Source organism: Trichechus manatus, unplaced genomic scaffold (assembly GCF_000243295.1).
Source record: "Trichechus manatus latirostris isolate Lorelei unplaced genomic scaffold, TriManLat1.0 scaffold00302, whole genome shotgun sequence".
NCBI lineage: Eukaryota > Metazoa > Chordata > Mammalia > Sirenia > Trichechidae > Trichechus > Trichechus manatus.
Genome location: NW_004444238.1, coordinates 927717 through 954084, shown reverse-complemented (window position 1 = coordinate 954084; position 26368 = coordinate 927717). Strand labels below are relative to the sequence as shown.

The following is a 26368-nucleotide window of genomic DNA, read 5'->3' as shown; positions in this document are numbered from 1 at the left end:
GGTCTTAGAAACTAGACAACTTTGTTCAGACTGACGACAGAGTATAAAATTGAATAGGCCTTGAAGAATATTTAAAGTACATCTTTTATGGGTTAAGTGTAATGGGCGTTATTATACAGACTTTATGCATTCATTTTTGGTTATTCTGGAGCTGGTTTGCTTACTTCTTTGTTCTTAGCTGTATTCTGGATAGTTAAATTTGTGAGTGATGTATATTGTGGACAACCAAGATGGTGTATCACAATAAAAATATGAAAATTAAAATCAGCAACAAATCTCTCAGTCTACTGATCTATTCTTCAGTACAGTTGATGACTTAATGTATAACAGATAACATGGCATATGCCAACTATATCAAAGTACTTGCATGTCATTGAGATGTCTGAGTGACAATGGTGTAAACCAGTCGGTGCAGAACAGAAAAAAGGTCCAAGTTTAATATTAAGAGAAACTTGTTTTATTCTCCAGCCCAGAGCCTTGACTCAGATGACAGGCAGGACTAGGAATGTGAAGGGGAGCTACCGACAATAAAAATCTTTAGCCCAGTGTTTCCCTTAGTTCAAGTATGTTCTCTAACTGCACATTTTCCTCAGGAAAAGCAAATCAGGGCCTACAAGACTAGAGAATGAGTTACTCCAACCAATCCTGCTTCAGGAAAAGGGTATGAACTACTAGGTAATGATAACCTGCTATGTACCTGGCAATACTCCATGAACTACCACATCACTGAATGACTCTAGTAGTGAAAAATTCACAAAGTAACCCAAAGCACTTCCTAGTCCATCTACAAAGGGATGCACAGTCTGTTTCCATCACTGGAACTCTTCCCAAGCTACATGTCTACCTGGTCCTGAAAAAAGTAAACCTCTTGCGGTCGCATCAATCTGAACTCATAGCGACCCTATAGCACACAGTAGAACTGCTCCATAGGGTTTCCAAGGATCAACTGGTGGATTCGAACTGCCAACCTTTTGGTTAGCAGCTGAGCTCTTAATCACTGAGCCACCAGGGCTCTGTCTACCTGGTACCTGGTGCCAAACAACTAAAGGACAGAGCTCCTCATCAAAGGAATGGGGATGAAATATTATGTATTAAAAATTTTAATACAGCTTACCCTATTCTTAGTGTAACGGACTCTGCCTGAAGCAATTCCAAGTCTCTGAAAATAAGCTTCAAAATCACTCCCAGATCCCAGCTTGTTGATTCTAGATATGCAATATAAACAGACGGATAAATATCCATACATACACAAACAAAAAATATATGCTTACATAAATAAGTGAAATGCAGTTAAATGGATGAGACAAACAAGTCTGTCCTAAGAATAGCAAGAATTACATGGCACATATGTAAGAATTAGAAAAAGGTATACCTCCCTCAAGACACTCTCCTATCATCTGCAGGAAAATTGTTGTGATAAATATGTAAATCTGCACTAACTACAACCAGAGTCGAGCAGGGCCACCAAAGATGGCAGCCTAGTCAGGATGGTCTCGTCCATATTTTCAGCATTTATGGAATTTGTTTAGAAGGGAAAATGATAAATAAGATTTATCTCTGCTCTCAGAGAATTCATAGTCTAGTAAGAAAAACTGCCATGAAGAAGTCTATATTTAAGATCATGAAGAATTTAAATGTGCCTTATTTCATTTCAGGAATAAATCTAACTATGATATATTTCTTTGCAAATAGTTAAGAAACAATATATACACATACACATATATACATACGTACCTATTATGGAATGTAATGGAATATTTTTGTGATATAAAGGTAAGTCAGTAAACCAAAATATAAAATTATATATGCATTATAAACCTAACTATATATTTTGAAAATATTTGTTTCAGAGATTAAGAAAAAATATTTTTTTCTACTCTACTGTATTTTAAAATAAGCATTGTATTATTTTTATCACGGAAAACACATTTAAACTTTCAAAAGACTGATCTGGAATACAGAATGAAGCTATAAACTGCTATCATCACCTGCTGGTATTAGAAGTAGTATTATAATAGAAAAGACATAAACATAAAATAAATTCAAGAAAGCTTCTGTAGTATGAATGAGAAGAAGTAAAAATAAATTCATACGCAAATAAAATCTAAATGGATTACAGCTAAAGACACAATATGGTAGTTATTGATGATGTTCCTTAAAAAATTTAGAAACAATCTATCATCTGTTTTTTACTTCATCATCATCATTTTAAGTTACATTATTTATTAATGTATTTAATACATATCTGAATGAAATATTTTACAAGAATACAAAATAATGACTAATGTAGCAAAGTCACCTAGACTACAAATATGAGAAACTAGATTTATCTGCTCTATTATAGGTTAAGTATTGCTTAATTAGAAAAACAAAAGCTGGACACAGGGATCCCTTGGGATAATCTTTTCTCTACTGAGACTATTGAGGAGACAGCAGAGAACTGCATATCTGGAAAAATAAGGGACAAAGAAAAATTCAGAATTTGTCCAATGTAGAAAAGACGAACACAAGTAATTTACCTAGGAACACCTTTATTTTCAGGTGAAGGGTCCTTTTTCAACCAGCTTTCATAAAGAGATTGACTTTCAAAACCATCATCAGGGCTGGAGATCTGGAAAGGCAATCAAGGGTTGGGAACCAGGGGCAAAAGTAACCAAATTTATGCCAATATAAAACCATGTATTAATTTGTCATCAACTTCTACCTCTATCTATATGTGTGTCATGTTCATTTATAGAAGAAATCTCTATTTGCAAACAGCAAGAAAAAATTTAGCCCACATTCTTCATTTGTGATGCCTCCTTGTTGGTAATTCTGCCATGTATCTAAGATGTAATTTCCTGCGTATGTTGGCAAATGTTTTAATAGAGTTTCAAACTTGTAACCATTATCACCACTTTAATGTTTGGCAGCTTAGAGTTCCTTTAGTGAGAAGTCATTGAGAGGAAACTTTGAATATAATATTTACTTTAGTAAATTGCTTTTGTCCATGAAGACCTACAAAGAAGCAAAGGTGACAGCAAAGGTTAAGAGGCAGAGCTTGAGTCTGTCAATATAAATCCTAGTTTGGAGGAAGAGGTTGTTATTTTAGTCAGTTTAATCATGTTTAAACAAATTTGAACTTTCATGGGTTTAAAAAAGTTCTGCATAACTACAGATTTCTATTCGGGACTTTTGAGAACTTCTGTGTAGACATAAACATTTTTGATTACCCACATTAAAAGTACACTTACAAACATACACTTTCTTCATCTTCCTCCACTCTAGGAAAAGCAGAGCCACGTGGTGGGAAAGATATGAATTGTGGAGTCAAATAGGCCTATTTTAGATCCAGATCGCCACACATATTGGCTATGTATTATTTGTTTGTTTATAGCTCTGCTTTGTTTAAAAAATGGACCTAAGGCAGACCCTACTATATAACTCTGAAAGCATTATAACTCTGGAGGTATTGCTTCCCTTCTTTAAATCTTAGTTTTCTCACCTCTGAAAATGGAGAGAATGGTACCTAAACATCATATCCTCTGAAATCTTCTCTGGCCTTTTTACAGAATTGTTTTTCCCTCTTTTGTGTCACTATTCGTGAAAAAATTCTACACTTGTTTACTAAGTGCTGGACTCAGTATAGGAGTCTTGGTGGCACAGTGGGTAAGCGCTTGGCTGCTGACTGAAAGGTCAGTGGTTCGAAACCACCAGCTGCTCCAAGGGAGAAGATGTGGCAGTCTGCTTTCATAAAGATTTAAGGCTTTGGAAACCCTATGGGGCAGTTCTACTCAGTCCTACAGGGTTGCTATGAGTTAGAATTGACTGGAAGGCAATGGCTGTGGTTTGTGGGTTTTGGACTCAGTATAGACTGAGAACAAAGCATGTTCCTACCTTCATAATCTAATCTAATTGGGCAGACACTCACTAAACAGATATGCAATACAAATCATGTTAAGAATTCAAAAGAAAAGAGCAAGGTGTAATGACAAAATGTGGATAGGGGATGGGAGATGTTTTCCCAGAGAAAGACTACCTGTGAAAGTGGCAATGACATTTAAGATCATCTAATAAAAGTGTCTACTACTGGCAAGTATTTTTCAGCACTTGCCGTTCTTCCATCTGATTGCATCTATGACAGATGTACAAAAGTGTTGGGCTTATTGGAACAGAAGCCCTCACCCGCCTCCAAGTTGAAAGTAACAGTGGTGAATTTGCCTGCCCCCGGAGGGAGGAGAGGGCTGGTAATTGGTCACTTCTCTGTAGCTGAATATGGCTGGGATGGTGCTTCATCATCACATAGGAGGTCGTCAGCTTGGAAACAGTCTCTGCCTTCCACAAGGCAGCATGTTGCAGCTGCCGGGATTCTCTACTCAGCATTTCCAGCCAGCTGACTTGGTCCTCCTCTCTACTCTGCTCCTGCAGATTTGCAATGGCTGAGATCCTGCTCCAGTTTCTAAATCCTGTTTGGACTGAATTTCCTACCAAATCCTCTTAATTTTCTAGAATCACAGTACCTCTGTCTAGCACTATACAGAACTCTGTCCCTATGGCCTGTATATCCCAGATCAGACTTAATTGCCTCAATTATACGCATTGTTAGAATTGCTGGCCCTTCTTTTATGTATTAATAGCTTGTCCCATTTCTGATACATCTATTGCCTCCTTCTTGCTCCATCAAGCAGATGCCCTTCTCTCTATGCTTAGCCTTGTCCTCCATTCCTATCCTACCCTCATGTCCCCAGCATGTCTTGACTATTTGTACCAACCTATGCTAGGGATTGATAGAATTGTAATAATCAGCTTACAGGTGAGTAAAGTAAGTCTCCTTTGTCTACTGGGTTTTGGAATGAGCATAGATAAGCATACCCCTTTGTATAAAGGGAGACAGGCCTCAACTTCTCCTTTACAGACCCCAAATTCTCATTATCCCTGACATCAAAGGCAGCAGCCATTTCTCTATGACAGCACAATGCATGCACACGTTTCCTGGGAAGCATTCTCCCAGTAACATGAATTTGCTTTTCAGCTTGCTTTTAGATAATATGGCAGGGGACAAATGCATGGTGATAAAAGGATCAAAGACATAATAAGGTATGTGGGCTGGTGAGATAGTAGGAGATGGGAATGATAAGAGGATTGTCATTTGGGAGAACTAGTCTTTAATGATAACCAGTGAAAAGCAAGAGGCAAGATTAGGGGGAGATTTGAGGACAGTAGCCAGAGAAAACTGATGCCTACTTTACATTGCTACCTAAGAATGACCTTGAAGAAAGAATTTCAACCTATTAAAAGTAAATTCTGTAGCAGGGAACTAATTAAATAAAACAAAGGTCTTAGATGAGAAGTTTATATAATTCTTTAGAGATTCACAGTGCTTTAGAGTTGTCAGAGTGCTTTTATATCAATTACATTTAATATTTATAAAATTCTTGTGTGATAAGCAAATTTTGCCTTTAGTCTTGCTACTAACTAATCTGTTGGCTACACTGACATCAGAATGATGCTTTCTAATGAATAATAATTTACAACAACCTTGTTAAAAATTCTTTAATGATTTCCCCATCATTAGATTTCTGGACACCTTGGCCTACTAGTCATGTCTCATTTCTTATCATCTCTCTACCACCACCTTATGCTTAGGTCATACTGAAACAAGTCATTGTTTTTTATATCTCCTTGTCTTTCTCAGGTACTGTGCCCCCTGCTTAGAATGTCCTCTCCCTTACTCCCACATATCCTTCCATTTGACAGTCCAAGGATTAATTATTCTGGAAACCTCCTCATATGCACCCCAACTTTCTCCAGCTATCCTAGTATTTGTCTCCATTCCATCACTGTTCTCCACTGTACAGAGTATCAAATATTCTAGTGTCTTGTAATTGCTCATTTAGATGTCTGTATCTAGAGAGATCTAGGTTATAAAATCTTTGGATTCAGTGACCTTGTTCTATTATCATTTTTGCTGCTAGATTTCATTTTATAGTGCATGACACATAGTAACTACTCATAAATATTTGTTGAATGAATGAGTGAGTGGCCAAGGCAATCTTTGAACCCAAGACTTTTCAATTCCAGCTTACCACTCTTTCTGCTATACCAAAATGCCTCTGCCAGATAAAAATTATATACTCTATACATTACAGCTATGTACATGATTATTAATAAGAAGTATTATTGGAACAAGTAGCACAGTAGTTAAAGTGCTTGACTGCTAACCGAAAGGTCAGTGGTTTGAAACCACTCCATGGGACAAAGATGTGGCTGTCGGCTTCCGGCTTCCGTAGAGATTTACAGCCTTGGAAACCCTAGGGGGTGACTATGAGGCAGTGGGTTTTGTTTGGGTTTTGGATTATTGGAACACAGAGACTGGCAATACTTTCATCATGGTTATGTCACGTAAGTAAATAATGCAGTAAAGATTTTTGTTCTCACTTGCTGTTTACGCAAATCTGCTACATTCCAACACCAGTTTAAAAATCAGTACTACTAATTAAGGAAAAAAGGTTATTCACTAATTCATTCATCAAATAACATATTAAGACAGATCAACTTATATACCTCTTTTGTCAGTTTATATACCAATTGGTAAAGAAGGGGTGTACAATCAACTCTGAGAGTGTAATTGCCTGAAAAATAAATACAGACACAGAGAACATTATTTCATACTTACTTATAAATGAAATTCCATCTATGTTTAATTCTTACATCATTTTCTAATTATAAACAAGATGTAATATAGACTTTGAATCCATGGCATCATTCCCAGGAAATAAAACAGGGTATAAATAGTTCTTTAGGAGGGGAAGAGGCTACAGCACAAACTTTGGACAGAAGAAGGTGTAAGTGGACATTAGCTGCTAGGGCAGCAGTTCCACGGCAGTTATAAGAGTCATCCTTATGGCAGCATCTCTTGGGGAACTTTTGCAAAGAAAGCAGTAAGGCTATAGCAGTAGTTAATTATTCATTCATTCAATTCAATAGTATATATCAAGACATTAGATTGTAACATGTCAGTAGCTAGTACATACATTCTGACATTTATCTAATCAAAGCGCAATAAAAGCCTGGAGACACAAATGTCATATGTCATGTGCAAGAGGAAGTTTGTTCAAATTTGTCCCAATACATAGAGGAAATATTTCCTGTAGGGCTAAAAATCTTTAATCAAAGTCTTTGAATATCTCCATAAGAAGAATGTCATTAATATTAAGAGTTTTAAGTAGTAATCCAAGATAGGAAGATAGTAAATATACTAAAGAAATTAGGATCAATAGCTTAGTTATAAATCATATAGTCCATCTGGCTTTCTCTATGGTAAATTGGAAAATCAAGGTATTACTGAAGTATCTCATAGGAAGAGGAAATATGAAATAGTTAACAAGACAGAATTTATAGGGTTAAAGGATGTTGTATTGTTTAAAAACAATCTGAGATAAAATTTACCTTCTATAGATGAATCTGAGTTGATATAAGCAACGCTTCTCTCCTGGAGTGTTTTTGCATTTTCCTAGAGTTGAAACAAAGTTGTTACTTTATTCATAGTAGTTACATTTGTGGAAACATAAACCAAAAAGCAAATGAATTTAGCGGAAAAGTGGTGTACAAATACTTATGCTCGTGATCATCAATTTACAGAAAATGCTGATAACTGGTTGTTTGACAACAGCATTAATGCAATTAAAACAAAAAGAAGAATATTATAAAGTGGGAGTTAACGTTTATAGCAATAGCAGGATGCTCCAGAAACGTGATTGTTTTCAAAGTGGCACTCCCTGGTTCCCTGCATGAGAATATACAGAGGTAAAGCGCCCGGATTCTGGCGCCCCAACCCAGATCTACTGAATCAGTCTTGCTGAAAGTAAGACCTGAACATCTGTATTTTCTTACAAGTCTCTGGTGGTTCTTACATATAATGAAGCTTGAGATCCATTGAGAGTGGATATCCAAGCAAATTTTTCATTTTAAAAGTGAGAAATAGAAACATTTTCATTTATCCATATTTTAGAAAAAGAAAAGATACAGAGAAGAGAAAGCACAAAAAAAGGAGAGGAAGACAGGGAAAAAACTAGGAGAGAAGGAGGGACAGATTAGGACAAAGACAAGATAGTCTCTTTCACACACACACACATACACACACACACACAAATACACAGATTCAAGAAAGATAGAGAAGAATAACACAGTCACATACAGATGGAAACATACTGAGAGAGCCCTTCACTCCTCTCTCTAGCTTGTTACCTTACACAAACATGCTATAGTAAAAACATTTAAAGCTGTGTGGTTATGACACAAGTGAGGATTCTCATTGTTTGTTTGAAATTGCCAAAAAGGTCAGATGACAGTTGCTCCCGCTATATACAGTCAGTTTCCATTATAACAGATTTACAGTAGAAATCAAAAAGATTCCTAGGTGTATTTAAGGAAGGTAAGTATGCTGCTGTATATGATCAAGAATCTGGTAGAAAACTTGAAATTGTCTACTTTTAGCCCATGTGTATTTATATTAATGCAAAATATACTTATTATTTTATATCTTAGATTTCTTTCATCTTTATTTTAAGCTGTTGAAATTACAGAAACAGAAAAACATATTGATGTCCATGTATTCACAAGAAATTACATACTTCCAAAGGTAAATGACTTTAATAATGAAATTTGATTCATCTAAAATTAATCTTTCACTTCCAAAATGCAAATTTATAATATCAATGTAATAATAAAAATTTTTAATGTACCTGGAATCAGAACAGGTAAGTGATACCAGGAAGTAACAGTGTGTATGATTTTACAACCATGTTTATTTGATTTATAGTATTTTTTATTATTTAAAGTAATATAAAAGGAAATGAACAAGGAGTAAAGCATTTTAAAAATGAAACACGATGGCAATATATGTATGCCATCTTTTTTTTTTTACACATATTGTTTTATGACATTGGTTAACAACCCCATAACATGTCAACCCTCTCCCTTCTCAATGTTTTTTTTGGTGAAAATATACATAGCCAAAGATACATTATTTCAAAAATTTCTACATGAACAGTTCAGTGACATTGACTACGCTCTTCTAATTGTGCTGCTATTCTCACTTTAGATGAAGGTTTACAGAACAAAATAGTTTCTCATTAAACAGGACACACGTTGCCCTATGACAATGGTTAACAACCTCACAACACATCAACACTATCCTTATTCAACCCTGGGTTCCCTATCACCAGCTTTCCTGTCCCCTTCTGCCTTCTGGACCTTGTCCCTGGACTGCTGTGCCTCATTAGTCCCATTTGGTTTTATGGGGCTGTCCACTTCCCGTGTATGCCATGTTTTAAAACAACTTTATAAAACAAGGATAATAATAAAAGAATGAAGAAGGTGGGAAGAGAGTAAGTGCTTTTCTAGTGCACCTACTTTATAAAAGTGTTATGAGTTTACCTTATATGTTTAAGAACTGAGATATTATTACTCAACAGGGAGACTAAGGGAAGAAGATGAAAGAAGGGGCCAGGAGAGACACTTAAATAGTAAGAGCCAATGACAAATGAAAATCAATCATATCTAAAGAAAAAAAACAAACCTCTGAAACTGAAAAGTCATTCGTTAAGGTAATTCAATTTATAAAATTACATTTTACGCTTAATAGTCAGACATATATTTTTTGTGAATGGTAAAATATACTATAGTTGTAATTTTGCATGAAATCTGTAAACATGAAATCATAAAGTATCATCATTTTAATAGAGCATAAATGGAAGAACTCCAAGGAAACTTAAAAAACTTGAAAATGAACTCCAAGGATCTATATCAAATTTTAGATAAGTAAATTCACATGTCAAAAACAGCTTGCTACTTTTGATTATTTTCTGAGCTTACTTATTTTACTATTGTTCACAAAACAAATACAAATAGAAACAAAAATATTTTGACAATAATAAGTAATTTTTTTAGGCTACTAATTAATTAAGAGATTATTCTGTTTTGCCAAACAGATTTGAGAGTAAAAACAAATGGATCCATTGGAATCTATTGGAGATCATCCTGAGATATATATACTTGGTCTCTGTTGACCAAAAAAAAAATAACAAGAACCTTCTCTCTCTTACTTACCTCTGCCCATTCTGTAGAGCCTTGAAGTCCAAATTCTTCTGCATCCCAGCTAGCAAAAATGATAGTTCTTCTAGGTCTCCAGGCTGTAATCATTGTTAACATACATTATTAAGTATATCTGCCTAAAAATAAAGAAAAATTAAGTAACTTTCTTTTATCACCTACCAAAGAACATTACTTACCTCTACTCAGCAGTTTTCCAAAACTCTGGACAATTTCTTGCAAAACAGCAGACCCACTGGTTGGGTCAATACCTCCAAATACCCAGGCATCCCGATGACCTCCCAGAATAACGTACCTGTCTGGAAAATAATGTGTTTAAAAGAACTATGACTTTGAATACGTTATAAACACCTGCAGTTTGTGTTTTTAAATTAAGCTTCCTCTTGCTTGAGCTTTCTTCCATAGAGAAAATAAACATTAAAATGTAGAATCTTCTTTTAGAGGTGTATATATTTTTTTCAAATTTAGTAGTTTCATGTTAGCTAGAAAAGAAAGTCAATTGTTGACTGAAATTTATCTTTCTCATACTCTCTTAACCTTTGTAAAAACAGAATTAAAAAAAAAAATTACTGAGCTCACCAGGTTCCACAGATCCTCTGATAGTTCCAATTACATTGTAAATCCTTGTAATTTTATTGAAGTTATGAACATGCATTCTAATCTTCCTAGAATTTCAAAGGAAATAAATTATTTCTCATGAAGCTTTATACTAGCAGTTTTTTTCCAACTTTTTATTATGAAAAATTTCAAAAGTACAGCAAAACTGTACAATAGGACAATGAATTCCCATATATCCACCACCTAAATTCAACAATTATTGACATTGTTGAATCATTTGCAAGTAAGTTGCAGACATCATGACACTTTACTCCTAAATACTTGAGCATGCATTTTAAAGTCAAATTTTAAAAACTGAATGTCTAACATTTTTTATTCCTCCATTTTCACAGCTATATTGCTGATATTTATTTAAAACTCAAAATATTGGAGGTGGGACCAAGATGGCGGAGTAGTCAGATGCTTCGTGTGGTCCCTCTTACAACAAAGACAAGAAAAAACAAGTGAATCAATTATATATGACAATCTAGGGGCCCTGAACATCAAAGGCAAAGTTGAAGAATCGGACTGTGCAGTCAGGGGAAGGAGAGACAATTCAAAAGCAGCGAGAAGTTGCTAGACCTGACCCAGCGGGAACCAGCACCCTGCAGGCTAGATCGGCTGGAGTGAACAGTAAGGCAAGCAGTGGCACTTGGGATGCATTTTCCACATCGGAAGAGACTGAGTGGCATAGAGTCTACTTAAGCCTCCAGAACAAGCAAGAAGTGGCGCTCAATCAGCAAAACTTAAGTAGATGCATCTAACCTACCACGTGAATCAAAAACACCCTATTTGGGAAGAACCTCTCTCCCATTTACTGGCCCCCTCTTCTCTCTGCATTAGGTCTCAGGCTGGCTTCAGTGATTGCTGCATCCCCTGGGCCAGAAGTAGGGTCCATTGTGCACCCTGAGTTATTCTCCTGGCTGTGGAGAGGGAACAAACTAACAAACAGGAAAAAATAATCTGCCAGCTCCCCTAAGCTGGGAACACAGAGCAGGCACAGCCCCTTTGCCTAGGCACAGGCATAAGGTGTCCACGGACTCTGAATGCCTTTCACCCCTGCATAGACCTGTGTGGGCCCATTTCAACAGTGTAGGCCCTCATTAGCACAGTACAACAGGGTATATACCCGAAGCAAATTTTCAATTGTATCAGCTATAAGGAGGAGTGGCAGATTCATGGCATTTGACACAGCACTGCTCATTAAGCAGGGTCCTCACCTATGCACATCAGGGGCCTGAGGACTGGTGGCTCCACCAACACCACCTAGCCACCCACAACAGGGATCCAAGAATAAGTGGTACCTCCCAGTCCTTACAGCCAACAGCATTGGGTGCCCATAGTCTGGCTGCAAAACCCACCTACCTATGTGCTGTAGGGAACAGGGACATGCTTTCCTCCCAGACACTCAGGGGCAGCTGTCAACCCCCTGCATTGCTCAGTGCATGACCCCATACCACAGCCAGATAACTGTGACTACTTCAATCACCCCTGCCTGTCTAGGACTGTAGGTGAGAGCCTGTACCACACAGTTGGTGACCGACTACCTGGACACCTGAGCTGAATCCATACAAGAAAAGTAAATGGACTCCTGAGCTCACATACCTAGTAACAGATCTAACCACAAGGTGACAGGACATGAGAGCTTCGAAGGTGCCAATAATCAAACTAACTCACACAACCAGCCTATTTGGGGATATCAAAACAAAACAAAACAAGAAGCTAAGACACAGTAAGCAAACATAAAATAAATAAATATAATAACTTATCGATGGCATGGAAACAAGAGTCAATATCAAATCAGATAAAGAAGCAGACCCTGATGACTTCAGCAAACTCCCCCAAAAAAAGATTCAAGAAACCTTCCGGAGGAAGAGAATTTCTCGGAATTACCAGAGGTAGAATTCAAAACATTAATATGCAGAGCTCTTCAAGAGATCAGGCAAAACACAGAACAAGCCAAGGAACACAGAGACAAAGCAATAGAGAAAATTTAGAAGGTTATTCAAGAGCGCAATGACAAGAATCCACAGAGAGACAGCAAACTAATCCAAAAGATTAACAATAAAATTTCAGAATAAGACAACTCAATAGAAAGTCATGGGAGCAGAATTGAGGCAATGGAAGGCAGAATTAGTGAGACTGAAGACAAAGCACTTGACACCAACTTATTTGAGGAAAAATCAGATAAAAGAATTTAAAATGAAGAAATCCTAAGAATTATGTGGGACTCTATCAAGAGGAGTAACCTACGAGTGATTAGAGTACCAGAACTGGAGGGATAACAGAATATACAGAGAGAATTGTTGAAGATTTGTTGGCAGAAAACTTCCCTGATATTGTGAAAGATGAAAAGATATCTATCCAAGAAGCTCATCAAACCCCACACATGGTAGATGCTAAAAGAAAGTGACCAAAACATATTGTAATCGAACTTACCAAAGCCAAAGATAAAGAGAATTGTAAGAGTGGAAAGGGATAAATGAAAAGTCATCTACAAAGGAGAGTCAATAAGACTAAACTCTGACTACTCAGCAGAAACCATGCAGGCAAGAAGGCAATGGGATGACATATACAAAGACTTGAAGGAAAAAAATTGCCAGCCAAGAATTATATATCCTGCAAACCTGTTTCTCAAATACGATGGCAAAATTAGGGCATTTCCAGATAAACAGAAGTTTAGGGTATTTGTAAAAACCAAACCAGAGTTACAAGAAATACTAAAGGGAGTCTTCTGGTTAGAAAATCAATAACATCAGATAACAACGCAATACTAGAACACAGGACAGAACAAACAGATATCAACCCAGATAGGGAAGTCACAAATAAATCAAAGCTAAAACACTGAAAATAGGGAAACAGAGACTGTCAACACGTAAAAGATGACAAAATTAAAACAAAAGACAGGGACTAAATAATGTAGTCATGGATCCTCCATATGGAGAGGAAGTCAAGGTGACATAAAGAAATAAAAGATTGGTTTAAACTTAGAAAAATAGTGGCAAATATTAAGGTAACCACAAAAGAAAGTAACAACCCTACACATCGAAATAAAAAACAAGAAAAACATAGACTCCACAAACATAAAATCATAACGAAAAGGATGAAAAGAAAATACATAAAGATTAGTCCAAATGACTAATGGACCACAACTACCACAGCCTCCACCAGACTGAGTCCAGTACAGCTAGATGGTGCCTGGCTACCACCACTGACTGCTTTGACCGGGATTCACAACAGAGGGTCCTGGACAGAGCTGGAGAAGGATGTAGAACAAAATTCTAACTCACAAAAAAAGACCAGACTTACTGGCCTGACAGACTGTAGAAACCCCGAGAGTATAGCCCCTGGTCACCCTTTTAGCTCAGTGGTGAAGTCACTCCCGTGGTTCACCATTCAGCAGGGGAATGGACAACCCCATAAAACCAAATGGGACTAATGAAGCACAGTAGTCCAGGGACAAGGACTAGAAGGCAGGAGGGGACAAGAAAGCTGCTGATAGGGAACCCGAGGTTGAAAAGGGACAGTGTTGACAAGTCATGGGGTTGTTAACCATTGTCACAGGGTAATATGTGTACTAACTGTTTAATGAGAAACTATTCTATAAACCTTCATCTAAGGTACAAAAAAAAGAATTATCTATGTGAGATCAAATTGACAACAGCAACTCAAAAGGTTTGATGGGAAGCCTAGGGGGCAGTGAATTGAAGATAATGGTGATGGATTAATTTGGAAAAGAATAGTGAGAATAGAAGAAAAAAAGAAAAGAAAAAGAAAAACAACTCAGCACAGAAAATTAAGTGGAACAAGGAAACTGTCAACAACACACAAAAAAAGACCTCAAAATGACAGCACTATACTCATATCTATCAATAATTACACTGAATGTAAATGGACTAAATGCACCAATAAAGAGACAGAGAGTAGCAGAATGGATAAAAAACCACGATCCATCTATATGCTGCCTACAAGAGACACCTTAGACTTAAAGACACAAACAAATAAAAACTCAAAGGATGGAGAAAAAAAAATATCAAGCAAACAACAATCAAAGAGTAGGAGTGGCAATATCAATTTCTGACAAAATAGTCTTTAAAGTAAAATCCACCACAAAGGACAAAGAAGGACACTATATAATGATTAGTACAAAGGAAGGACACTATATAATGATTAATACGCCAGAAGGACATAACCATAATAAATATTTACACCCTCAACAACAGGGCTCCAAAATACATAAAATAATCTCTAACAGCATTGAAAAGAGAAATAGACACCTCCACAATAATAGTAGAAGACTTTAACACACCACTTTTGGTGAACGACAGAATATCCAGAAAGAAGCTCAATAAAGACACGGAAGATCTAATGCCACAATTAACCAACTTGATCACCCAACAGCAGCCAAGGATACTTTCTTTTCCAATGCACATGGAACATTCTCCAGAATAGACCATCTATTAGGCCACATAGCAAGCCTTGACAGAATCCAAAACACCGAAATATTACAAAGCATCTTTTCTGACCATAGAGCCATAAAAGTAGAAATCAATAACAGAAAAAGCAGGGAAAAAAAAAAATCAAACACTCGGAAACAACATACCTTGCTCAAAAACTACTAGGTTATAGAAGAAATTACGGATGGAATAAAGAAATTCACAGAATCAAATGAGAATGAGAACACATCCTACCAGAAACTTTGGGCCTGTTAATTTTTTTTTTTTTTAATATGTTGTTGAATTCTGTTGGCTAGAATTTTATTGAGGATTTTTGCATCTATGTTCATGAGGAATATTGGTCTGTAATTTTCTTTTTTTGTGGTGTTTTTACCTGGTTTTGGTCTCAGGGTAATACTGGCTTCACAGACTGAGTATAAGAGTATTCTATCCTTTTCTATACTCTGAAATACCTTTAGTAGTAGAGGTGTTAACTCTTCTCTGAAAGTTTGGTAGAATTCTCCAGTGAAGCCATGAGGGCCAAGGCTTTTTTTTGTTGAGAATTTTTTAATTACCTTTTCAATATCTTCTTGTATTACAGGTTTATTTAGTTGTTCTACCTCTGTTTGTGTTAATTTAGGTAGATAGTGTGCTTCTTAGTTCCAGCAGATACATGAGACTAAATGGGCAGCTCCTGTCTAGAGGGGAGATGAGAAGGCATAAAGGGACAGGAGCTGGTTGAATGGACACAGGAAATCTGGGGTGGAATGGAGGAGTGTACTGTCACATTATAGGGACAGTAACCAGGCTCACATAACAATGTATGTATAAATTTTTGTATGAGAGACTAACTTGAACTGTAAACTTTCACTTAAAGCACAATAAAAAAATAATAAAAATAAAAAGAAACTAACTTGAGCTGTAAACTTTCACTTAAAGCGCAATAAAAAAAATCCAAAATATTCTAGTAGTCAAAATGTCTTGGGTGTTTATTCTAAAATTTTTAAACACCACCTACTTAATTATAAAAGCAAGAAAAACAGCCCATTATCTAATGAAAGAAAAACCATAAGCAAATTGTTTAAATATTGTCTTAGTATTTACAGTCATTCTGGCCATTCATTAACCTTCTCGTCAAGATTACAGAAGTAGTATGTCAGCATGTTGTTAAAGAGCTGGCTGAGTGCTGCATATAAGAAACACGATAAATTCTACTGTTAAATAGAAATTTGGGAAGTCCTAGCTAAAAATGAGCAAGGCAACTACATAATATAAACCTTTCTAGTCCACCGCTGTTGATTCTGATTTGGCCAGTCATTTAAATATTCATTCATGAATTACAATTAACCAAATTGGAATACAAAGGAAAATACAATCAAGCTCAATCAGACAGAAAAAAATACCACTCACATTTTAGGAATCCAAAATGACCTGGGAAAATGCTGAACCTCTTTTTCACAAGGGAATAAAATAAGTCCTTTTTTGCGGGGGAGTAGGGCGGCAGGAGCCCCAGCTGTTTCTAATTTGTAGTTATTCTTTAAATGGAAGCTCTAGTAAGCTGTCAAAATCTGTATATTCTTAAGCACACTTTCTGGCTTTTCTTCCTAAAGGTATATTGTGTTTCTGAATGGGTATTTAATTTATGTGCAATATTCAACTAAAAGTGCCTTTAGGGGGGAATAAAAAAACCTAATCAATGGGTGAATTCTTTCATTTTAAGGCATTAAGTAATGGATTTATTTTTGCTACAGGGAGATTAAAAATAATAGTAAAAAAAGCAGAAACATCGTTTAGCATGTATTTCTAAAATAATAAGACTAAGATCTATGATTAGTAAGAAACACAAATTCATTAAATGAAAAAAATTAAGTAAGCAAAATGTAACACATGAGGAAGAAGCAAAAAAAAATCTATTTTAATCGAAACATTAAAACAAACAGGATATCTGCTCAGATTCTCAAAGTCTCATCCACATCTTTAATTCTGATGTCTTCTTAGTTTTTAGTCTCATTTCCTAACTGCCTAAAGAATACTTATATGTTTGTCCTATTATCACCCCAAACTCATCATGTTCCAAATAAATTGAACTCTCAAATGTAGGCTCCACAGGACAGGGATTTTTGCCTGTTTTGCTGTCTGCTGCATCCTAGTACCCAGAATGATGCCTGGGATATAGTAAATGCTCAATTAATATTTGTGAAATTAATGAATATATATATTTCTGTAAGGAAAAATTGGAAAAGACCTTGGGTCATCCATTGGGGTTATCTCTTCCATTGTCTTTGTCTATACTAATTTACAACTTGATAGAGATGTACAATCTGTTCAGTAAAGGTTCAGTTGACTTCCCTCCCCTCCACCATGAAAGAAACCAGTCTTTCTGCTATTAGGTAAATTTACATTAGCCTTCCTGATGAGCTGGTTTGTGTTGTCTTTGAATTACTCTATGAATAATTTTAACAGCTGTTTCCCTTATTAATTGAGTTAAATAATATCTTTGACAGGTGTTCATTTTACATTTGTATAACAATCTAATTTTACTTAAAAAAAAAAAAAACTTATCCTTTATCATTTTTGGTGGTCCCACCTAGATGCTCAATAGATTTATCTTGCAGAACCAGCTATGGGCAGCTTAAACTCAGACATAACTTCTTTTGGCTCTCAGAAGTAAATCCCAAGCAGCAATTTAAAAAAAAAACAAAAAACAAAACCCATTCCGGTTGAGTCCATTCCAACTCATAACAACCCTGTAGGACAGAGTAGAACTGCCCCATAGGGTTTCCAAGGAGCAGCTGGTGGATTCGAACTGCTGACCTTTTGGTTAGCAGCTGTAGCTCTTTGCTGATTCCCTATGATTTAGGAAATGATATTGGAGTTATTATTCCCTGTCCTTGAGCATAAAGAATGTGACCCAGCTGGAGCTGGGCTTACAAGGACTCACAAGGACACATCAACTGGGCCCTGAGGTATAAAGACAACAGCTAAGATAATCTTGGAAAATATCTTTTAGGGAAACTTTCACATAAAGCCAATCAAACAGAACACAAAAGACTTTCCACTCTTACCTTTTTCTATTAGCATTTAGTGAATAGAAATTTGTTGGAACAATGAAGACCCTCCTGACTGTCGTTACTGAAACCTGTACCAATGATTGTTAAGAAAGACAATTTAAAATGTAGGATCACAGTTTCTAGCCAATCTGAAAAGGCTAAGCTTTAAATGGTTTTGCCCATTTGTAATGTTAATATATACTGATGAGTCTGTAATATTCTTTGGACTCTTTTGTCTGTTCTGTCATATTTCCTTGGACTTGGGCAGACTGGCTCTGGCAGCCTGGTTGTCTGTTTCCCACTTCTGCCTTTTTGAAAATATGCCGAATAAAACTTTCTTTTTGCTTTACTTAACTTTGTGATGTTTTTCCCCTACAACACTTGTATCTTTTTTTTTTGTCTCTACTGATTTTGCATTTTGTTTATGTTTCTAGTTTGCTTACAGCAGCTAAGTTATTCCCCATTGTGAGAGCAAAGAATTTGGTTTTATGGTCTTGCGATTTGGTGATCTCTGTGAATGGATTAATGGATTATCAGATCTCTCTTGGTGAGAGACAACAGAGAACTTGGTTTTCAGTATTTGTTGTTTATTTGTGTATTCGTCCATTTTGAGCTCAAATCAAGAATACTGTGCTCAAATTAATATTGTGCCAGCTGTGAAAGAGAACAGCTTTTTGACATCTAGACCAGAATTTTTATGTTTCTTGAATTGCAACTGAAATTATAGAACTGAAGCTATATGGTCTCTTTGTCTTTATGTTTTTGTTTATAAATAAGAAAGACCTTAACATTTCATTGTATAAGTATGCTTGTTTTCCAACCGCTGGAAGGTATTAAGGTAGATAATAAAGTCTCTTAAATTAAAGGAACTCTATTCTGATTCAATTATAGAGATAAGTAAGCACATATATCAATCAAATACTCCTAAACTTCCTATAGTCTAAAATTTCTATACTATGAACTTCTAATATTTAAATGTGCTGGAATAAAAAAAATATCCTTATGGAACTAAGAAACTCTAAGAATACAAATTCACGTAGTTAAGGTAAATCATTACCAAACAAAACTGATTTAATAATTTTGCTTTAATAAAAAAAAGCTGTATCTTTTCTGATTTATCAGTGTTAAGTTTCCCCCGATCACCCCATGCTCTTTCACACCTCTGTACAAGCTGATCAATCTAGCCGGCATTTCCTGTCTGCCTAACCCAGTGGAAAACTTTTATTCCTTCCGTAAAATTAAGTCCAATGGACACGTATTCTGTCGTCAGTCTCTCCTTTACAACAGTGTATAATGTGTAATAACAAACAGTGATTATAACGGTTAAGTCCATTGAGCCTTATAACAGTTTTGTCTTTACCCAATAATTCATTTAACCCACACATTAAGTGATAAATTACTCCTTTTCTCTTTTCTTCTTTACCCCCATCCCTTACCTTAACCTAACGTTTTACATGCATAGCATTTTTAATGTGATTTGAAAGCTGTTTTTAAAACTTTAGGTGAAACAGGAGGTTAAAAAAATCAATGCGTGAAATGTTAAAAGGGTAACTCAAATGTAGTTATTTGTGAGACTTTATGAAACAAACTTAATGTGACACATTATTGGAAGAAGAATACATTATTCTGTAAGGACTTCTTACGTAATGTAAAATGATCAAATGTTCACTAGTGACAAGTGAGAAAAGAAGATAAGCAAAATATATCTGGCCGAGCAGTTATCTTGACATTTTTCCATTAAAAAAAATACAACTTTCCTAGGCTACTAAACCAAACCAAACCAAACCAAACTCATTGCCATCGAGTTGATTCTGACTCATAGTGACCCTATAGGACAGAGTAGAAGAACTGTCCCATAGGGTTTCCAAGAACTGGATGGTGGATTCAAACTGCTGACCTTTTGGTTAGCAGCCAAACTCTTAACCACTGTGTCACCAGGGCTCAATGAGCTACTAAAATAATGCAAAATTACCTGAAAGAATCATTCCCTGTAAAGCCAGGTCCAATATTGTAATTCACGTTAAGACTTCCTTTCCAGCTCTCATCTGGTGGAGCAGGTCCTCCCATATGACTATTGAGAGAAATGACAATGACAGAACAAGGATGAGCACCACAATTTCCAAGAAGACATCATGAAGTTTGATGACAAAATATTCCATTCATACATGCAACAAATATTTATTGAGTATTTACTGAGTGCTAGGTACCAGTGAAAATTCCTTCTCTTGTGGAGACTACATTCTAGTGCAAGAGCCATAATCGAGGTAAGTAAAATATTTATTATGTTAGTGATAAGAGGTAAGGAGAAAAATGAGGGGGGATGGGAATCATCAGCCTCGTTTCTTTACCTCTAATTGTTTATTTGGGGCAGCACCAGGCCCAAGAAATTCTGAAAATAGTAAATCCGTGATTGGGTTAAGGAGAAAAAATTAATTTCTGAAGAAGTTGCTAATTACACAGTAAGCACTCAAAAAGTGATTATTAAGTTGTAGTGGTTAATTGCTACGGCTGTTAACCAAAAGGTCCGCAGTTTGAATCCACCAGCTCCTCCTTGGAAATGATATGGGGCAGTTCTACTCTGTCCTATAGGGTCACTATCAGTCAGAATCGACTCGACGGCAACAGGTTTTTTTGGTCTTATTGGCATAGACACTTAAAAAAGATAGAAGTTCGGAGATATGGAGGGGAATAGATATAAACTGTTGCCGTCGAGTTGATTCTGACTCACAGCGACCCTGTAGGTCGGAGTAGAACTGCCCCATAAGGTTTCCAAAGGGCAGATGCTGAATTCTGCCAATCTTTTGATTAGCAGCCAAACTCTTAACCACTGCACTACCAGGGCTCTGGAAGAGTTACAGTCTACATTAATTATTTATTATGTTCTAGATACTGTGCTAAGTACACACGTGATCTTATCTAATTCTCATAATAAACTTACCAGGTAGAAACTATCATTGTCCTCATTTTAAGGTAAGAAAACTGAACCAGAGAAAGATTAAATAACTGACCCAAGGTTACACGTAAGTAAGTGGTTGGGTTGAGAATTCAAACCAAAATGACAGAATCCCTTAAAATAACAAACTGATGAGTGGCGGACTTCATTATACTGTCTCTTAAAGAAAAACCAAAAAAAAGTGCATCTGCAATCCAAAAGGAGACTTCAAAAATAGATTTTGTGTGCCAAAAGAGTCTTAGAGGAAGAAATTTAGATTTACTGTACAATGTACTAAACATTTCTGAATAACTATTTTATAATCATTTGTGATCCCTATTTTTCCTTTAAAATGGTAGATTTTTATCTTGGTGTTTAAATATGGATGAACTATATTGAGTTATCCCGAGTTACTGGATATGTATAACATAAATAAATTCCATGAAATTAAATCATTTCAAGGTTTAATGGCTATAACCATCCAACAGAGGACTACAGCTGGATCAAGAGTTATAAGATAGGATTTAATGTTAGTTTTACTACTTTAAAGCTGAGTGATGTTCAACAAGTGTTTTAATTCTCTAAACATCAACTTTACTTCTATAAGATAGGATTATAATAGCCTATCTGGATAACATGAAAATGCTCTAAAACCATAAGGTACTCTGTGTTAGATGCTGTGGCAGGCAGCTACTCTCAGAGACTAGTGTTATTTAATAACTTTATATTTATTAAGAGATAGTGGCCATAGATCAGAAAATACTTTCCAAGCTGAGAGAACTGATAAATTATACATTTTTAACTCTTTAATCACTATTGAAGAATACCTTTAAAAATAATTTGATATACAATTAGCATGAAAAATCATGCCCAATTTCCTATATATATATATGCAAACTTAAAAGATGTCTACATATATATCCTTTCCATATGTATTATCAAAAAGCAGTACAGCAAAGTGGTTAAAAGCACTGGTCGTGAGCCAGACTCCATGGTTAGAATTCTGGCACCACCAATTAATAGCTCTATTTTCCACAAGTTTCTTAACTCATCTGTGCTTCAGTTTCTCCTAAAGAAAATGGGGATAATAACAGCATCTATCTCAAAGGGTTGTTGTAAAGGACTCATGAGTTAACATTTATAAAGAGCTTAGAACAGTGCCTGGAATATTATAAACTCTATGTAAGTATTATTATAATATATAATCCTTTTATGTTCACAGTTGCTATATTTTTCCTTACCTTAATTTACACAAGTCACTAACTAAAAAAAAATTTCCCATATATTTAGAAAGCAATTTGAGTCTGAAGAATGTATCAGATCACTAAGTTATATTCCTGTGAATGGGGCACTCATGTGCATATGAAACTGGGTTTTTGTATGTAAAAAAAAAAAAAAATTCTGTAGGGGAGACTAACTTGAAATGTAAACTTCATATAATTACAACAATTAGAAAAGAAAAGAAAAACAAACTGGCTTTTATTATAACCAGTGGCAAATAGTTTACAATTCTGGAAAAAAATGAGAAGCTATAAAATTAGAAATAATTAAGTTTAAATGGTAACTTATAATTTCCAAATACAAATAAAATTTATGCAGACTAGAATATTCTGAAACCATTTACCATAATTTGTTTTAACACATTCTAAATGGAACCATTCATGAATTCAACCAATATTTGAGAGTCTACTATGTACCAAACTATGTGTTCAAACAAATGAGATCATCTTATGAGATCATCATTTTAAGATCATCTCTACTGCTACATATTCCTAATCAATCTTGTCTTTTCCTAGAAATCAGTCAGATTAAGGAAGCCCTAGACTTAGTTGTTTTTTGTTTGTTTGTTTTTACCATATCCATGTGAATGAGGCTGACAGCTAATTTCTATATTGGTTCTGTTCTACGGAAATATAATGTGAGTCACTTTCCTAATATCCTTTTTTAAAAAAGCTATAAAGGAACAGGTGAATTAATTTTAATGGGTACATTTTTAATCGTATTTTTTAATGGTATATTTCAGTCCATCTACCAAAAATATGACTTCAACATTTAATGTATATAAAGTGTATTAATGAAATATTTTACATTCTTTTCCTTTTTCTAAAACTAGTTCTTCAAAAAACAATGTGAATTTTATACTTACAGTATATTTCAATTCAGATTAGCTATATTTCAAGTACTCAATACCCACATATAGCTAATGACTACTGTATTGGACCCTGCATATCTATAGCAATGTAATCACTGACTTAGGCACAAGCATTATCATACTTTTAAAATAGAGGCCACGTGTAAACATCAAATGAATATCTAAGGAAAAAACAACTAATTGAAAAATCCCAAATCAGTATTCACTTTTATCTTTGGACATATTCTTGCATTTGAAATATCTATTTGTGTCAAAAAAGAGCAATGTTTTGTTATTTCTTAGCCACTAAAATGACTTCTTTCTCTTACTGAAGAAAAAGTGGGTGTCCTCTGTCTCCTACTTCAGAAACTACTTTGATGTAAGACCTTACTTTTAACTTAATTATGTTACATTGATTTTATATCAGAAAACGGACATCTTAGGGCAAAAAATATCTTAAATATATCTAACTAGGAAAAAAAAACTATACCGTAATATTTTTTCTGCATCATTATATCCAATGGGATGTACAGGGATTTTGGAGATTCCCACTCCTTCGTCAAAATCAAGCCTGAAAGTGTACTCTGCAAAAATCAAGGATATGAAATGAAAATAATTGGAGAATGTGAGCAAGGGGTATAAGAGAATTTCTTGCATTAAAACAAACAAACAAAAACCAAACCCTTTGCTATCGAGTCGATTCCGACTCATAGCAACCCTATAGGACAGAATAGAAATGCCCCATAGGGTTTCTGAGGAGTGCTTGGTAGATTCGAACTGCCGATCTTTTGGTTAACCACTAAGCCATCAGAGAATTTCTTGTATTACTATTATGAATTTTCTAAAAGTTTGAAATTATAGTAAAATTGAAAGTTCCAGAAAAGTAAATGATTGATTTACCTAATACGGCCTATATGATTCAACCAAAAAACACAAAAAAAAAACCAAAAAAAACCAAACCCGTTGCGGTCGAGTCAATCCCGACTCATAGTGACCCTATAGAACAGGGTAGAACTGCCCATAGACTTCTAAGGAGTGGCTGGTGGATTCGAACTGCTGACCTTGTGGTTAGCAGCTATAGCTCTTAACCACACACCATTCAACAGTAAGACATTAAATTCTTTACATTTTAAGGTAACAGATTATAGAAATTAGAGATTCCCAAATTTGTTCTGACATTTCTAAAAATTTTCCTGAATTTTACAAGAATATTTTATTTCCTTGATGATATCTTGAATCCTTCTTAGAAAAGCTTCAGTTAACCAGGTGTCTGGAAAATATGTCCCAGATTCTGAAACTAGAAATAATTAGGGGGGGGGGAAAACCTAACAAAAATATATGCAATCTTGATAATAAATAAAATGATTTTATACAAACAATAATACAGTTTTCTTTTTAAAGAAAGATTGAGAAATACTGCCAGTTTTAAAACTTCATTGCCCTTCTGCTTTTAGCCAAGATGAAATAAAAGTAACAGAATTTGTACTTGCTCATGAAAAAACTAAAAATGACAAAATAAATGAAACAATAGTTCTATCATAAGATGTTTTCTTACTACTTAAGTATTTTTAAAAGATAATTGACTGTTTAAAAAAATATTAACAATACAAGTAGACAGCAAATCAGTAAGTATAAAAGACTTGAACAACACTATTAATCAGCTTGACCTAACTGAATTTATAGAATAAGCCATACCCCATGGCTGTTGAGTCGATTCTGACTCACAGTTATCCCATAGGACAGAGAAGAACTACCCCATAGGGTTTCCAAGGTTGTAAATCTTCATGGAAGCAGACTGCCACATCTTTCTCCCGTGGAATGGGCTGGTGGGCTCAAACTGCCAACCTTTCAGTTAATAGTCAACCATTTTAACCACTCCTTATTTATAGAATACATCACCCAAAAACAGCAGAATACACATTCTTTTCAAGGGCACATAGAACATTTAGGGAGGTATACCATATTCTGGGCCATAAAGCAAGTTTAAATAAATGTAAAATGATTCAAGTCATACAGAGTATGTTCTCTGACAACAGTGGAATTAAACTAGGAATCAATATCGAAAGATACCTAGGAAATCCCCAATTATTTTGAAATTAAGTAATGTACTTCCACATAAGCCACTGGAACTGAACAAAAATAAAAAAAAATATAGGTTTATAGGTTACAGCTAGAGCAGTACACAGAGGAAAAGTTATAGCACTAAACACTTATTTTAGAAAGCTAGAAAGGTTTCAAAGAAATAATGTCAGCTTCTACTTTAAGAAATTAGATGAACAAATGAAACTTCAAGTGAGAATAAGAAAGGAAATAATAAAGATTAGAGTAAAATATCTAAGAATTATGAAACAGATAAACAATGTAGATTATCAATAAAATCAAAAGCCAGTTCTTAAAGAAAATCAATGAAACTGAAACCTCTAGCCAGAAAGATCAGAAAAAAAAGATAAAATACATAAATTGTCAATATCAGGAATGAAGGAGGGGATATCACTCCAGTATATTCAGACAAAAAGACAAGAAGGGAATATTATGAACAACTCTATACCCATAAATTTGACAACCTAGTTGAAATAAACAAAATTCTTAAAAGATACAAACTACAGAAACTACCAAAACTAATTTAAGAATAAATAGATAACCTGAACAGCCCTATATCTATTAAAGAAATTTCATTTGTAGTTAAAAACATTTCCACAAACAAAATTCTAGGCCCAGATCCATTCACTGCAGAATTCTACCACCCAAAATTATACCCATCTTATATAAACTCTTGCAGAAAATTGAAGAGGCTATAATAGTTCCCAACTAATTCCATAAGACCATCATTACTCCAATACCAAAATGAGACAAAGATATTACAAGAAAACAAATCTGTAGGCCAGTATCCCTCATGATCGTAAAGAGAGAGATTCTCAACAAAACTTTAACACAAATCCAACAATATATATATAAAAAGATAATAATACATTGTGACCTAATGGGATATAGCACAGGATGGAAGGGTTGGTTTAGCATTCAAAAATCAACGTAATTTATCACACACAAAATGTAAGAATCTTTGTCGGTTACCAGCGATGGGAGGGGTGGGGGGGAAATACTAAATAGGCAATAGATAAGTGGTATCTTG

At 35.2% G+C, this 26368-nt stretch overlaps 1 protein-coding gene across 2 annotated transcripts in view; it reads right to left on the bottom strand.

The window, feature by feature from the left end:
* The window catches only part of NAALAD2 (N-acetylated alpha-linked acidic dipeptidase 2), a 57260-nt gene that overhangs the window by 11831 nt on the left and 19061 nt on the right, over positions 1-26368 (bottom strand). The window contains exons 7-15 of one of the 2 annotated variants that reach the window (XM_004390483.3): positions 23729-23822; positions 20148-20246; positions 10672-10757; positions 10272-10391; positions 10090-10172; positions 7429-7492; positions 6544-6611; positions 2520-2611; positions 1115-1205 (exon numbers count right to left, since the gene is read on the bottom strand). In XM_004390483.3, coding sequence (XP_004390540.1) covers positions 1115-1205; positions 2520-2611; positions 6544-6611; positions 7429-7492; positions 10090-10172; positions 10272-10391; positions 10672-10757; positions 20148-20246; positions 23729-23822 — 797 coding nt within the window. The remainder of the gene's footprint in view (positions 1-1114; positions 1206-2519; positions 2612-6543; positions 6612-7428; positions 7493-10089; positions 10173-10271; positions 10392-10671; positions 10758-20147; positions 20247-23728; positions 23823-26368) is intronic. The other variant, XM_012559758.2, reaches the window with a different exon arrangement.